We start from the raw sequence: 17047 nt of genomic DNA on the forward strand, positions 1-17047 counted from the left end.
ATTTTCAAGTAACAAGACCGAAACAAAAACATAATATGCATACTAAAACAACCGAATAATTTGTCTTTCAAAGAATATTTCTTCCCAACCACCCATCAGATCAAGATGATCTTGGCAACATTGAAAAGTTAGTGCCTTGATTTGTCTTTATCTTTTTATTGTTTTTACATCTTTTTGGTACAGTTAGTCAAAAACTAATATAGAATAATCAAGTTAGGTGCAATCATGCTTATTCATGATCTCTTTGTTTTAGAAACATTGTCGAGGTTGTATATCAAGGCTCACTTATCATTTTTTAGAAAATCAAGTGTCATTGAAAATGTATTTCTATCTAGTTTCTTTGTTTTTTCATAATTTTTTATTTTTTGAGTAAAAAAAATTGAGTAACAAAATCTTGAATTTGTATATCTAAAAGAAATTCACTCATGCTAAAATTAAAAGTCTTTTTAACACCAAACACTTGCAGTTTTGAACATCAAGCAATTTTTTAAAAATTATATAATTTTTTGAAAAACGTCATTTTTGTTACACAGCACGATCATTTTTAATTTTTTCGCAATGCACTTACACCTCTCTCTGTCTCTCTCCCAAGAGAAATTTCATCGAGCTCTTCAACAGACACCATAGGAACCGAGAGCAAAATGGGAGACCACAACCACAAGGCAACTCAAAACATCCTTCTTGCGTATGTTGATCATGTTACCACCTTTTTAATCATTAACATTTCTTCACAAAACAACCAAAGAATTATAATCCCCCCCCCACCCCCCCACCCCACCCACCCACCCACCCACACACCCACACACACACACCGTACGGCACCCACCACACCACGCCTGACTAGGCAGAGAACACCCTTCATTTCGTTCTGCCTCCTTCCTCATCATTCCACCAACAGGCCCCAACCTTACTGAGAGAATAACTAACAGCCAAAGAATACACTTATCTTTTTGTATGCCCCTGCGCCAGCCAAGCTCGGAGAGGATGGTGCCCTTCGCGTGGGAGAATATGTGCAGAAGGGCTCAGGCTTTCTCCGACGCTAATTATGACTTCCCCCCCACTAAGCACGCCCAACAAACCCACCTGAGCCGAAGGGGTTGGTTAGGGAGGGACACTCGATGCCGCCCTCTGATCAACATCTTGAGATCTCCATGCAGCTCTCTGATCTCAGCAGCTCCTCTGCTTCCACCCTAGTGGACGTGGTGCCGTTCCCGTCTACAGAAGGCTTCCTGAGCTTGGTCCTGTTGACGGTGTCCACCTCAACCGAGAAGAGGGCGTGGACCGGCCGGTGGTCCGAGAACTTGGACTCCCCTCGAGCGTACGATATCTGGTGTATCCCTTTGCCTTTCCACAGTATCCTGTCACACCTGTCCCCACCAATTAGTTAAAAAAAAAGGAGTAATGTGGGTCCCACAACGAAGATTGCCCATATACATGTTGTCTAAGTAAAGCGTGTGGGGTCCAGTGACCATTTATATATAGTATTACCAATTTTTGTCGCATCAAAGAAGCAAAATAGCAGAGCAGAAATGCTGAACGCTTTTCCAATGATAAATCAGAGTCCTGAAGTCCGCTGCTTCTTACGCATGAAGGAAAAACAGTCTAGCTCTGTTCTAAATTAATGAAACGAGTTGAAATTTCAGGCATAAAGATGTGTGGTTTGGCGCAGTGGTGTGGGGGGGCCTAGGTCATCATATGGGTTGTCGAGGTTCGATTCTTGCAGGCATCATTTCCTTGCACAAGACGGCATCCAGTATAAGCCCTCGGGACAAGGGTCCTAGCCACGGAGTTTTCCGTGTCTGGGTAGACCACCCTATGTATGTCCGGCTGAGCCAGGTCTTTGATCCTAGATGCCGTTTCTTCAAGTCATAAAACCAAAAGAAAAAATGTCGGGATTTAGACAAAATTCATAATGAATACAACTTAAATGAATAAATCTTCTACACAAGACAATTGAAGATGGTCGAATGAAGACGACAACAGAACACTGAAAAGAACCCATTTAGAAATGATTATAAGAGAAAAGAAAAACCAGGTGCGCATGCCAACCAATGTAGGATTACTGTTAGCTCTGACACCAACAAATATTAAAAATTAAGATGGGGAATGTCATAAGCAGGTGAAAGGAAGTATGAGGAAGCCCAGTAGAAAAGGAGAACATTGTTATGAGGGTTCAGCCATTGAGCCCAACAATGAGAGGACACATGCCAACTCTGCCCAAAACGAGCTACATACCCCTTTCTGTCAGCACCCTAAAATCTCTTAACAGGGAAGATGGAATGGAAAGATATGATGCCGAAGCTCAGCAAAGAAATCTTATAATATTCTGTTTCAGACAGGCTAAATGATTTTTATTTTTTCCCTGTAATCCTGATGTACATTTACTTAGCTTTTCAGAGAAACAACAGGAGCAAGTTTCACGCACAATATATATATATATATATATATATATATATATATATATATATATAGAGAGAGAGAGAGAGAGAGAGCCGAACTATAACCATCAACATTACGAAACGAAAACAGGTTCAACCAACATTGAACCTACCGAGAAACCAAACACGGGCCCAAGACATGCCAAGGAGCCCCAAAAAAGGAAAAAAAGAAAAGGAGAGATGCAAGAGGAGAATAAAGAAAAAACAAGAAGCAAATACAGTTAGGCGACGAGCATCACCCAGGATCATGAATGGTCCCTGGAGGCAGATGGTGTTGCAGATCAGGGATGTTGATGCGGAGAATGGCGTATACGTCCGCCAAAAGAAGGTTCACCATGTTGTTGAACACTGCCGGAATATGCCGAAAAATAGCGTTGTTGCGAGTCATCCATACGACCCACCATGACGAGAGAAGCCAAGTTCGCCAAATAATACGCCATTTGTTGCAATGACGAACTGGTTGAGGACCCCACAACAAATCATTGGCGAACGATTCCTGACGCACGCTGACCCCTGGCTTATTCCAAGTCACCTTAAAGATGTTTTGAAAAACAGAGCACTCCCAAAAAAGGTGAAAGTCAGATTCTTCAGCCGCCTCACACAACACACATTTACTCGGCAGATGAAATCCGATGGATTTGAGGAAGTTGTCAGTCTGCACCCGATTGTGTAAGATTAGCCAAGCCAGGAAACATGATCTCGGAGTGGGACCCTTGCCCCAGATCAGGTTCGTCGGAAACCGGTCCACCCCCGATGGAAGGAGAGCGAGGTAGCCTTCTTTAGAACGAAAAAATCCGTTCGGAGCAAGGTTACGACCAAAGAACGGAGACTGCGATTCAACATTGCCATTATGAGACAGAACTGCAGACCATGCTTGGATCCATGATCGCCGAAGCTTTGACATAGATCGCTGACGCATGCTTGTGACCCCCACCAATGATTCCACACCACCGTATTTAGCTAGAAGCACGCTTGCACACGGAGACCCAGGTTGGTGTGCAAGCCAACTCTGCTTCACGACAAGAATCATACTCCTCAGTCGGGGGTCCTTGATTCCCAAACCCCCCCTATTTTGGGGTAGTCGAAGAGTGTCCCACCCTATTAGGTGGCGCTTGTTTTTTGGACCACGCCCAGACCACAGGAAATGTGTCACTACCTGAGTTATCTTCTTACTAACCCCCATGGGCATCAGGAACATAGACATAAAATATTCTGGCATAGTAGAAAGAACGTGCTTAATGAGAGTTAGTCTACCTGCGATAGAAAGGTAGGACGCTTGCCAGCCCAAAAATTTTTCCTGAACCCTTTGGATAGTGGTGCTCCAGGCTGCCGTTGATACACGACTGATTTGAAGCGGCAGGCCCAGATAAGAGAAAGAGTTATTCGAAACCGAGCATCCGAATATCCGCTGGCCCAAGTCCAACATTGAAGCAGGGGCGTTGACCATGGAAAGACAACACTTCTCGTAGTTCAAGGATAGACCTGACATCGATTGGAAAAAAAGAAGGACAAGCTTGAATCTTAACATTTGTTGGATGGAGGCCCTTCCGAAGATAATTATGTCATCAGCGTATGTCAGGATCTGACTACGACACTCTTGAATACCGAGAGATTCAATTAGATCACCCTCCACTGCCCTCTTAACCAAGACCACCAGGCCTTCAGAGACAACGTTAAAGAGTAACGGAGACAGAGGACATCCTTGCCGAAGACCACGACCAAGTTTGAACTGTTTTCCCTTGACCCCATTGATCTGAAACTGTGATTGAGCATTGGTTACCAGCTCATGCACCCAGCTAGAGAAACGCCTACCGAAGCCCAAGTTTGCCAACATGTTGAAGAGGAACGGCCAATGAACCGAGTCGTAGGCTTTATGAAAGTCAAGCTTTAGAGTGAAAAAGGCCCCCCCGCTGATCTTGAGAGAGTGCAACACTTCTGTGGCCAAAATGAAGGAATGTTGAAGTCTTCTGTTAGGAATGAAGGCGAACTGAGCCTCTGAGAAAATCCTAGGGGCAATTGACCGCATCCTGTTAGCTAAGACCTTGGCGATAATGCGATATAAACTCCCTAACACTGATATAGGTCTAAACCGTGAGATATCCGATGCGGCTTCCTCCTTAGGAATAAGCGACACAATTGCTAGGTGAGAATGAACCGGCAATCGGCCATTTCGATGAAACTCGGCGAAGACACTAAGAATGTCACTCTTAACGCATTGCCAGAATATGCGAAAGAAATCCACAGGATACCCATCAAATCCCGAAGCTTTCCACCCAGACGACTCCCGCACCGCCGAGACGATTTCTTCTTCGGAGAACAACCCCTGAATCGAGTTGGCTAGCGCTCGATCCATGGACAAGAATAAAGTTGAACCCATATTGCCACCTACAGCTTGGTTGCAGGAATACAAGTTAGAAAAATAGTTGGAGACAGCATTGAGCACCTGATCGCCCGAAAAGGAGACACCATTGATATTCAGAGTGTGAATCGCATGTCTTCGATGCCTGTGAGATGCTAAAGAATGAAAGAACCTTGTATTTCCGTCACCCGCTTTAAGCCAATTTACCCTTGACCGCTGCTTCCAACGAATTTCATCCTTTAGACGCCACGATTGCACTAGAAGAGTCAGCTCGGCCGATCTAGCATTGAGACATTCAATATCTGATGCATTCATATATGACGTATCCAAGAGAGACTGATTGATAGATGCCAGCTCTCGCTCCCAATCCCCCAGATTTTGGAATTTACTTATTCTATTGGAGATGAGCCAAGATTTGATATCGCGGGATAGACGAAAAAGCTTAACCATGCATCTTGTAGCTGCCCGGACTGCAAAGCAAGGTCTACTCCAAGATTGATGGACTAACGACTCGAAGCCCGCCTCCTTAAGCCACCATTGCTCAAATCTAAAGGATCTAACGCCGGTGAAGCCTTGACCCCATCGGATAACCATTTGACTATGGTCTGAGACAGATGGTGGCAGAAGACAACAAGAGATGTCATTAATAGAACTCAGCAGCTCTGACGAAACGAGCACCCTGTCTAGCAGACGGAAGCACGGTGTAGATCGTCGATTGGACCACGAGAAAGCTTCACCAACATGGGGAACGTGGTACAACCGGTTCATCTTCGTCCACCTGTTGTAAGGCTAGAGAATGCTTCCCGAGGATGAGGATGCCTCCCGCATATTGAGTCGCAGGTTTGAAGAAGGAATCTGCACCACGCCAGATTTTGGAGATGACGGAGCTCGAGATATCTGCCATCTTCGTTTCACAAAGAGCAATAAGATCGGGCTTTTCTTGACGGATCCAACTTGCCAGGAAAAGACGTTTGGTGGGGCAATTCAGTCCCCGAATATTCCAACACAAGATCTTCATAACTGAAAGTCCGGAAATACCCGAGGAGTGCGGATCCTCACAGACCGCCTAGGAGAGACCCCAGACTCGCCGGATGGAGATAGCGAAGGTCGACGACGTCTCCTAATAGGGAGACCACCCCACCCAGGAGGAGATAACCCCTCGACCGAAGGAGATGGGGTGTTGATGAACGAGATACGCCCAGCATCCGCGACCAAGGTCGGTAAACAATCTGCGATCGCAGCCAAGGACACACGCATAACAGAATCGACGTTGAGGAGCTGGGCTTGGGAAAGCGCAAGCTTGAGCCGCCGAGCTGCATCGTCCACAGACAGACCCAAAAAGGATGAGAGCTGACCACTCATAGAAGACGAACCCGCAAATGACGGATAGACCAAGTTTGGGGAGGCCTCCAGGCCTGCGAAGTCGCCCTCCCGGATGAAAGAGAAGGGGTTCAATGCCAACGGAGCCCTGCAAAACACGGCTAACAGAGGGGCACTTACCAAACTGATAGAGACCAGGCGCATCGGACAGACGATGCACTTTGATGAGAAAGATGAAACCAAGACTGAAAGGCCATCAACCAGCTTGAAGAAGAAACACTGTCGGATCGGGACTCCGATAATAGGCGACCTGTGGGCCCGAGCAAGGAGAGAATCCTCCGAGAGATGAGACCTCTTACGCGAGAAAGGCCCAAACTCAAATGCCCTATAGGTCGAAGCAAACAAAATAGAGGATGTTGCAGCTGCCGAGAGGCAGAGAGAATCCTTAGACGCTAAGGCGACACCTGACGGTCCCCGATCCCCATCAAGCTCGAAGAAAGGATCCACCAAAAGGCTCCGCAACAACATAGCCCAAAACTCAGACCACCCGAGAAGCCACGACAGCCAACATCTTCCTGACCGAGGCCAAGATGCCTCGTCACACCCGCCATACCACCTGAAAACCCGTCCCGCTACGAACAACGAGCCCAGAAAGGAAGATACTACAGATGATGATGATGCAAGCAAACTCACACCCCGAGGCTGCAAAACGTCCGCTGCCGACATAGAGACACAAACCCCGCCAGGGAGCCGCGGTAGCCCGAACCCCAACGCCCCCGAAGGAGAGCAAGATGACGACAGCGAACAAAGAGAATCTCTGCTCACCCAAGAAGACCTCGCCACGTCGCTAAAGGGACCCACGCTATCCACCGATCTCCGTACAGCTTGTAACCCATGTGGCCAGCACGACCACCAAGACAAGGAGAGGCGAGATCTCGATAATAGAATCGGGGAGAGCCTGCTTGCCTCACCTCTGGCCATAACAACTCCTCGCACATCAAAAAGAGCGAAAGAAGAGAAAAAGTACCTTCGTCGAACAGAAAAAAGAGAATAAATCGAAGGCACCCCCGAGCACGCGACCTGCATCCCCGATCTACGCCGAGGAGAAAAGGACGGAAAAATCGCAGGCATCCCCGAGCAAGCCGCCTGCACCCCCGAGCATGTCGCAAGCACTCCCTGACTGCAGAAGTCACCGGACGCGGAACCCTCAGAGACAGAGGTAGCACAAAGGACAGGCGGGCCCGACGCAGCAGAGCAGAAACTGTCCCGACCCAAGATGGCAGGCGAGCCACTGGTACGATCACGACAAAGATGGGTAAGATTGAAACGCTTCCCTGCGAAAGACATCAGAGCAGCCGTAGATGGTCGCATCGGCACCCAAACAGAGCCGATCTTGAATCCCAAAAATGACGACGAAGGATCTTCCAAGATACCGATCTGGACCCAAGGCGCGAAAGAGGCTTTGCGAAGGCGGTGCATACCTCGCGAAGAGGCTCGTCCGAGGGAGGGAGGAGGGACTACCGCCCACGAGTGCCTCAACACTGGGTGCCGCCGAGACCTGAACAACGAGGCGCAATGGAGGCAAGCACGACGCCTGCGAAAGTTGAGAGAAAGGCAACCCGCGCACCACCAGTCACCCGGCTTCGCCTGTGAAAGACGAGAGCGAGAAAGCTTTTTGGAGAAAGACCGCTGCCAGGTAGCTTTCACCTCCTGCCAGCCCCGACCGTCGATCGAGCTGGGCGGCCTACGAAAGAAAAACGGAGCCCGAAGAGTGGTGCCAACAGAGCATGCCTGAAGGGATTCCACCCTGACAGCTCTAAGAAATCGCCTGACATCACGAGCCAGCAGTGAACCGGCGGCGAGACAGGACGCGAAGGCCTCCGATAGAGAGAAAAACACACGAAAAGATAAGCGAAAAGGGAGAGCAACAAAAGCACCTTGGCGGCGAAGGGCGAAAGCGAGACCCCAATCGTTCAAAGCCTCTAGGATAGAGGATAGAGCATGTTGGTTGGCTTGCAGGGAGTTGGAGGCTCCTAAGCCCCAGAAAAAGAGGGATGAGGGAGGCATGTGTCCCACCGAAGGATTGGCGATGGAGGTCGGAATCCTTGACGCCGATGGCCGAAACTCCTTACACTCGGGAGACTTGGAGCTTGGCGGAGGACAGCTACTAGATGCCGAGGACAAAGGTGTCGGTGCCCCAGACGCCCACCGCCGAGATTCCCTTCCGGACGGCCTCCAGCACGTACTCCACCTCCCATCGTGCATCGCTGAGTGCGGACGATGCCTCAAACACCAACTCACCCGCCACCGCACCGCTGGATCGCAGAAGATGCCCCTTCACACGGCACTCGGACCTCCAATGGGGCTAGGGTACTCTGGATCCTCAACACCACAGAGAGTGGTCAATCAACTAGCCTCAACACCACAGAGAATGCCCGGGGGGGGAGGAGAGAGGCTATCGAGCATGGGAACAGGTTTACGATGGGCGGGAAATGGCAAAAAAGGGGTCGACCGGTCAGTCCAGATCGGAGGTCGAGAGGTCATGAGAGAGATAGATAGATGGGCTCCGATGACCGGCGAGCAACGGGGGAGGGAGAAGGCAGGGTCATCGGCGAGCAGGCACCGACAAGAGTGCGAGCAGCAAGGCCGCCACAACAGGATTCGGAGGGAGAGAGGAATCAGGCAGAACAGGCGATGGCATGGCTCTCAACAGAGGAGAAGATTGGGTTCATCTCCGGCGAGTGTCTCAACGACGGTGCTCGTCCCCGGAGGTGGACGACTGATCAAAACTCGGGATGGAGAGGGAAGATGGGAAGGAGAATCACTAAATAACACACAGGGGGAAGGACCTTCCCACACAGAGACGGGCGGGAGCGTTCGTACGATCTGATGGAGTGCGTGAGCCCTCCGCAGACGGTGAGACGGACTCCTCCTGGCAAGGCCAAGACTCCCGCTTCCAGACCCCCCGAAACCCTAGCCCCTTCCTCTGCTACCGCTCGACCTGCCCTTCACGCGGTCCATCCCAACCCAGAGAGCCCCGCAGCCGCTCAGAAGGCATCACACGAGCGGGATGGGAGGAAGAAGAGCGACATACGTTGGTGCTGAGTGTGCCTCCGCCTTCCGGCTAGGGCTATGAATAGAGTTGTTCCTAAATCGAAGTGCAGATTCTTTGTGGAAGAAAGATAGAGAGCAAAAGAGGGAGACAACCCACGCCCGACGAAACCAAAAAACCACCTGAGGCAAATGGCAGCGACGGTTGGGCTCAGAATGGCAGCAGCGACATTCCCTTCGGCACAAGAGAAAGGAGACGAAACCGGAAACCAGGCTGCAAGGGGGGTCGCAAGGGAGATGTTGGCACAGGTGGTCTAACAAACCGAGGAGGAAAGGGGGGGGGGGGGAGGAGAGCGAGGTCAGAGAGAGAGAGAGAGAGAGAGAGAGAGAGAGAGAGAGAGAGAGAGAGGTCCAAGAGAGGGCCATCGAGAGAGAGAGAGAGAGAGGTTACCAAGCGGGAGTCCGGAGCTTTTCCTTAGATCTGGCAATTTGGACGGCGTAACGGTCTGAATTAGCCAAGTACTTGTAGGTAGGCGCGAAGTAGATCCTCCCCTCTTCCCATCCTTTGAACGCACGCCCAGCTTTTTGCTCTATCCTCAGCTGCCAAAAGTACACAGAAGTCCTTTTAGGCTTCCTCTTGACATGAAGTTTACCACAAACATTGAGGGTGCGTTTGCTTGTCACGGAATGGGGTGCAAGGGCACCCCTTATGTGGATTCCCCTGACGCGGAAGCAGAATCGGATTCTCCATGGGAATGCTTTCCACGGAAAAGGGGGGTTGCATTTTGGCACGTCCGTCAATGCAAATCCACCATCCCATGTTTGTTTCAAAATTTTGGGCCCCACAGAAATGCATGCCCGTTGATGCGTTTCTGCAGAAAAAGGAGAGTTTTCCGTGACAAGCAATCGCCCCTTGAAAGGAAAACTGAATGGAATATGGTGACTTATACTTGCATTTTGAAATCAAGCACATCAGTTTTATACTGCCAGCTGTGGCTTGAATGGTCCTAATTCTATGTAGAGAGAGGGAGCAATATTCTGTTTGTGGCTTAAGTTTTATATTCGTCTGGGGACACCAACTAAACGACTACTGGTACGGGTCATAATTGATAAAATGCGCCCCAAGTCTTTCTAAGCAACAACTCTGATAAGGGCACCAACGGGGGCTCCGCTTGTCTGGCAGGAGCAGTTGGTGCACGTCACCTTGTGTTGGGACTTTGCAAGTTCGAACCCCAAATGGTATGGTTGTATAATTGGTAGGGGTCTGCTTAACCCCCAGCTTTCTGTGTCTAAAAAAAACAACTCTGATTCGGGCGGACTGTCCAATGATGAAAGTTATCAGAACCAGCTCAATTGAAAGAGCTTTTGTAGATCAAAGCCACATACACACGCTCACTGCAAAAGGCACGATAGGACTTGACAAGAAGCGAAAGGGAAAATGGCAAGTTCTTGCCAAAATTAGTAGTCAGAATCAAATTAGGTGAACTGGCTGATCTAGTAAGAATTACTAAGAAGGCCACACTCCAATTTGATTTTCACCAATTTTATTCTTGACCCAATTGATGATGCTTGAGCTAGGATTGACATAGTACCTCGCTTTCTGTTGCTTATTTATGATATGAGATTTCCTTCTACGACCCACTTCAGGTCAACTGACATCACAAAACGCTGGATTATGGTGCACTAATACTATGAACTTGGAAAAAAGACCCACTGCTATACCGATGCTCTAGAAACAAAACTCTTCAGGACTAATAAATGCAGCTATTTTGAAGATTTAGCAACTTTTAGGCCTTGTTGTCAAAAGATAACAACCAAGGAAAACAGCAATCAAAATTCATGTAGATTTCCTCAAAAGCCTCTTCAAGGGAACTGAATACCATATTGACTGAGATTGAAAGCAACTAAAATTAACCAAGAATACCGTGTTCAACTTAGAAGGCACATAACAAAAATGTGATGAGAAGCTTGGTTATTTACCTGGTCCTTCTCCAACAGGGCATCCCAGTCCTTCCTCTGAAGTAACTCATGGGTATCCTCACAACCATATGCGAGGCGGTAGTTGAGGTCGCCAAGCCAAAAGATCCTACTGTAACCATTTAAGGCAACAGTTAGTTACAAGTGCTAGTCATTGAAGGCAAAATATGAAGGCCATATCATTGGGTTTTTTCAGAACAGACTTTCAATGAAGCAAGCTAAATTGAAGGAAAATCGATTGTCATAACTTGGATCAAGACTCGGTAGAGTTAGACAACCAACTGTTGAAGTCCGGTTGGCCCTACAGAAGCTGGGAATCAAGCCCATGTTCGCTTTTAAGAAATGGGCCAAGCACACTAAAAAAGTATCCTCCACTACACTTTAGTGCAAACTGCAAAAATAGAACATGGGGGCATATTGTGAATGTGAAACCAGGAACTGCATACTCTACAAATGAGAAGCAGCAGTAGTCTATGCTATCTACTGAGAATGAATGATTCACTAGGCCTTATATGTACATTGATCAACGGGTCGTACTAGTGATCAACATTCATGGAAAGTTCTAAGCAGATGTTCTACAGTAGCCAACCCAAAAGACTGGCCACAATGGTCAGAATTTCAATTCACATAATAAAGTCGAAGACCAGTCTTTAGCTATTTTCTAAGACTAGTTACTCTTGCATTGGCAATTAGATATTTTGTCCAACATACAAAAATATTACCCAGCAAGTTGACTGCAGTGACAAGGAACTTACTCATGGCCTAGAATGTTATCTGGAGAAGGTGCAGCTCCAGAAAACCTGCGAGAGGGAGGGAACCACGTCTTCCTTAGGATGCCAATGACATCGGAATTCCTTCGGATTTCATCACCTTCTTTCTCACCAGAGGTCAAATGAGTGCACACAAAACAGAAGGAAGTCTGACGAAGAGTCATACTGATCGAAATTGAGCCCTGTGAAAAAGAAGGCATAGAATCTGTTATTATAGTTGTCCACGCGGCTTCAAGGAGAAATCAGAATATGACACGGAACCGCTGAATGGCTCCACTTGGTTTTACACTCGATTTGCCAAATTAGGCCAATATGGATGCAAATTAGCAGGAAATTAAAAGTTCAAGAAGAAAACATATGTTCTAAAATTGTTACAAAGGAATAAATAAAATGAATTCTCAAACCATTCCTGCATATTAACTTGCATAATTGCCAACCTTGATCCCGGTTCTAAATTCTATGTGAAATCCAGGATACAGGGAGCAAGTGGATTGGACTAAAACTTAAACCAACAAAAGGATAGATTCATAATCAGTTAAACGACTAACTTCTTTCCCTTAATACTGAAGAAATAAACCAAAGGAAGACAAAGAGGTTTGCCTGACCTTATTCCCCATGTAGCCCATTAGTCCTCTCCCAACGCAGGAGACCTTGACACTGCTAATATGTTGCCTCAGACCTCTGCGAACCCACACGCAAAGGAAGAGACCCACCATCTGCTTGCTTGCGGCTAAGCAGTATCCCCCTCCATGGTGCGTCTCCTTCGCTGAGTCCGCAAAACCATTGTGCTGCTCTTCCTCCAAATAACTCGAACTCGGTTCATCCATCTGGTTCTCCATGGCGAGCAGATCCGAAAAGCTGACTCGGGGCTTCTGGGTCCGGTGGTGGTCGTCCCGTGCGGTGTCTATCTTGCCGTCGAGCGTGATGGTGGTGAATATGGCGGGAGATGGGGGCTCCACCGGTGGGGCCGCTTCCTTTCCATTCAAAGCTTGTCGTATCAGTGAAAGCCACCTCGCCGCAGGACCGTGGTCCTCCGCACCTAATACGTTCCCGGCATTTAAGGGCACTATCTCTTGAAACCTGATTCCGCAAAGAGAGAATAGATGAACTTTGAATTTAGAGCTCAATTATTGTTTACCCCCACCGTACGCAGCAATCAGAATCTCTCTCTCACTGAATCACAAGCCATGGGAAGCAGATCAGGTCATGCTGAACATGAGCTTTTTTGCTCATGCCAACATCGTCGCCGTCCATTTTGTATTTTGAAAAGTTAAAAAAGTCAACAGAACTGTTATATGCTACGTGGCATTCATCCAAAATGCAAACAGACGGCCACGATGTTGGCATGAACAAAAAAGCATGACCTGATCTGCTTCCCAAGCCATGTAGATCAACATACCCTGCTTCTTGTATTAAGGCAAGAACTCTCTCTCTCTCTCTCATTGAATCACAAGCCATGCAGATCAACATATCCTGCTTCTTGCATTAAGGCAAGAACCATGCAATATGATTCAGGATTCTTTAATGTGGCAGTTGGCGAATCCGAGCAATAGAGACATGGATGGAATTATCAATTCAGTGGAATTTATGGCATTAACATCACCAAAATCATTGCCTGCTTTATAGCAGTAAAATGGATTATAATTGCTAAGAACCACTACCATCTTTTTTTTTTCGATAAGCAGAACCACTACCATCTTAGTGCTATAGTTATAACAAGCATTAATGAGCCATACCAACAAATCAAAATTTTAAAATCTGATACAATTCATGATGAAAAGTCAGGTCTACAACATGAAAATAGCCTAAGGTTTTGATCTCTAATCCCCAAATTGAACTAGACTTTTGAGGTTTCGATTCAAAAGATTTGGGCATAACGGAGAAGGGAAGCCGAGAAGTGAAAGGATTATAGATCTCTATCCTATTGTCTTCTGCAGTGAAAAATACAGCTGGACTCGTGAATGATTGTGGTCAAAGCCAAAACAAAAGACAGGATAGAGATCATCGAACGAACCTCCTTTATACTGGACCGAGTCCTATCCCAACCCAAATAGCCCGAGTCTCTAGGTTCCCAACCTTAGTTTTACTTTTACACTATTTCTGCCTTGGGGAAAATCGATGAGCCACCAAAACACAAAAAGCCACAATAATATCACATAAAGGACATTTCCGGGCGTAAGTCTAAGGATCCATTTGATGGCACCCATTCAGCAGTAGCATGTTTCTCCAAACCAAGCGTGGTAATTGACCACCATACGTCTTTATGGATCAAGTGGGTCACAGATGGCCACCCTCATAGAACATTCTCCACAGATCATAATCCAATAATTGAACCCTTCTCACTCCTAATCCCAAGCAGGGTCATTTCAAATTCGAACCATCCTCAAATGAAGAGAACCAGCACCCAAGAAGCTTATGCCCGGATCCGAGTCGGTGGTCCCACCAACTTATCAAATGCTCAATCTAACAAATGGATTAGTTATGGTAGGTGGGGCCATGACGGCTGTGTCACATCCAGCTTTTACTACAGAAATCCACCTTGAGTGGGGGGTCAATTCGAGCACTATACCACCTCAACGACAACACGCTGTGCATGTGTGCACGTTTCAAGGGAAGGGCCTAATCTAACCCCCTTGCACTGGCTACAGCTCCTCCGACGGTCGCGTTAGCATTATCATTGAGCCCACTCTGCCCAAGGAGTATAAGACTTTTCATAATTGTGATTAATTAAACTCCTAAAACCCACGAGAACTGAAAATGGAAACTAAAATTCCCAATTTGCACCAAAAGGATTGCGAATCAGAATTGGTCCGTTATGCCTCTCTTTCCTACCAATTCAGGCCTATAACTCTTTGAACAAGAACCAAAGCCAAAATTCTAACTACCCCACAACGTCAAATCTGCTTAATTTGAGACCCCAAAAGAGGAAAAACTAAACGGGGGTGACCATCTACAAGAAACACTAGAGAAAAGAGAGAGAGAGAGAGAGAGAGAGAGAGAGAGAGAGAGAGAGAGATTACCCGAGGACGTAGAGATCGGCGGGAGATTGGGTGCACAACCAGTCTTTGAGATTCAGACCCCAATGAGGCATCTTGCCGCCCACGTTCCACGTCCCAACGAACATCCTGATCCAAGGAATAAAATAAAGCAAAGCCAATAACTAAACGGAGTCGTAGACCGGGCCCTGAACTTTTAAGAGAGAAGGCAACACAGAGTCCAATAAATTGTCGCAACTAAAACTTCCCTTTTTTTCTCTACCCACCTCAAGTTTTGGGTACCCGGAATGGGTACTTCGTTCCTCGGCAAGTCGGGGTTCTCTGGCGCAGCAACATACCACCCTCCTGCATGGAAAATTTGTCGTTAACCAAAGAAAAAAATGATTCGGATAGAGTGGCCATCTATATCTGAACATAAAAAGCAAAGAAAAAACAAAGAGGGACAGGTTTTTTATTGCAATTGATACCAGATGTTCCTTGGATATTACGCGACAGAAAAAGATGAGTACCTAATAGATCCCTTGTGAGGAGGACGCAACGGTCTATATCGGAGCAGCTAGCCCTTCGTTCTGCCGTGCCTACAGAAACAAGTCCCATCGCTCGGAATCCCACACTGTAGTAAAAAATTAAAAAGAAAAATCCAAAAGAAGGGAAGGCGTACGGGAATGAAGAGACGCATCTGTACCGACGGAATCTGAATAGAACTCGTTGGCTTTGCTCTTGATGTTCAGCCATTTCCTCACCACGACCTTCGGCCAGGAGGAGGACTACAACAAAAGAAGAAGAAACAACCAAAAAAGGGCTTCAATAAAAAAGATACCTTTTCCAAGCATTTTTTGTCAGAGGCATTAGAGAGTGAAATGCCGACTCTCATTACCCTGCTCTTGCGTTCTTTTTTCATCTTTACTGGTACTGAAAAAGGCCAAACTTCAGGGTATCCTTGTCTGAACTACGCCGGAGCCTGGAGGTTCCTCAAAAAAGATAGTGCGGAAAAAGGATCACAAAAAGGTAGAGCAAGTGACGACCTCAATGCAACCACCAAACACGTACCTCCGCCACTTCGCATTTAAAGCATCACTAGTCGCAAACTCCAAAGGGGAACTGTCTTAGAAACTGAAAAATAAAAAAACAGGGAAAAGGGTACGTTGGTATCTCGGTTTTTGTCCACCCTATCTTTGGATCGAAGGCCGTGGCGTGAATGGGAAGAGAGGAGAACAGAATATGTGGAATTAAGCAAAGGTAAATCGGTTCTTTCAAACGGAATGCAGTTAAGGGTCGATAAGGTTCGCACGAGAAATGGGTGAGATGGGAGACGCGAATTGGCCCCAGAAAATGTCTGACTTTTGTCCTTACGAATCGTAGATCCCCCAAGGCAAGACGTGAAGACAAACAACAATGGCATCAGAAAACCGTGACCGGAGGTGGAGAAAGAGAAAGAGCCATGGGATCGAGTCGGACCGGCTAGCTCCGGAACAAAGGCCGATCCTTGTTTGGAGAGTTCGGATCTCGATATCTCATTCAAGGAAGAAGGGGAACCGGGTCGGATGGTCCGAAACAACTCTCGTCTCGGAACGTCTGAAACTCCATCGCATACCTGGAATTGCATCAATCAATCTATTGGCCAAAAAATGTATGAAAACAAAATAAATAAAACGGAAGAAAACGAATCGGTCATACTGCTTATCGATTGTATCTAAGAAGGGAAAATTCCGAGACGATCACTTCACGAATCATGGAGAAAACGGGAAAATAGGAAGAACAAAAACCGTGAAATCACGAAATCATGAAATTTGGCGACCCTCCCATGGGAAAAAACGTACGAAAAACGAAGCTTAACTTCAGAAGATAAACTCTGTTTCTAATCTTTTGGTCGAACAATTTCCTTTTCTTTCTTTCTTCTTCTTCCACAAAAGAAAATGTCGTAGAAAAAATAATCAAACGCAATACTTAGACCTTCAAAGTCGTACTAGAGAAAAATCGGTAATTACGAAGACTTTCGGAAATTCCGGAGACTATCCAAGCGGCAAAAGTCAGTCAGAAATTGCTGGAAGATCCGGTGTGGAAAGGAAAAAACGGACCGATAAAAAGAGAGCTGAAAGTATAAAAAAAGCACCAAAAAGATCAGGATTAAAAAGC

General features: G+C 46.8%; 1 protein-coding gene across 1 annotated transcript; it reads right to left on the reverse strand.

Moving 5' to 3' along the window:
• Positions 1 to 687: 687 nt before the first annotated feature.
• LOC149821286 (type I inositol polyphosphate 5-phosphatase 8-like) lies at positions 688 to 15812 on the reverse strand. Its single transcript, XM_089981927.1, has 11 exons — positions 15732 to 15812; positions 15573 to 15678; positions 15421 to 15489; positions 15178 to 15256; positions 14936 to 15040; positions 12875 to 12995; positions 12521 to 12748; positions 11901 to 12097; positions 11149 to 11257; positions 9620 to 9768; positions 688 to 1367 (listed from the first exon to the last, which is right to left on the reverse strand). Exons 1-11 carry the CDS (start codon positions 15810 to 15812, stop codon positions 1133 to 1135), a joined length of 1479 nt encoding a protein of 492 aa, XP_089838053.1. The 3' UTR covers positions 688 to 1132.
• Between the last annotated feature and the right edge of the window lie 1235 nt (positions 15813 to 17047).

Source organism: Nuphar pumila, chromosome 12 (assembly GCF_984573655.1).
Source record: "Nuphar pumila chromosome 12, dmNupPumi1.hap1.1, whole genome shotgun sequence".
NCBI lineage: Eukaryota > Viridiplantae > Streptophyta > Magnoliopsida > Nymphaeales > Nymphaeaceae > Nuphar > Nuphar pumila.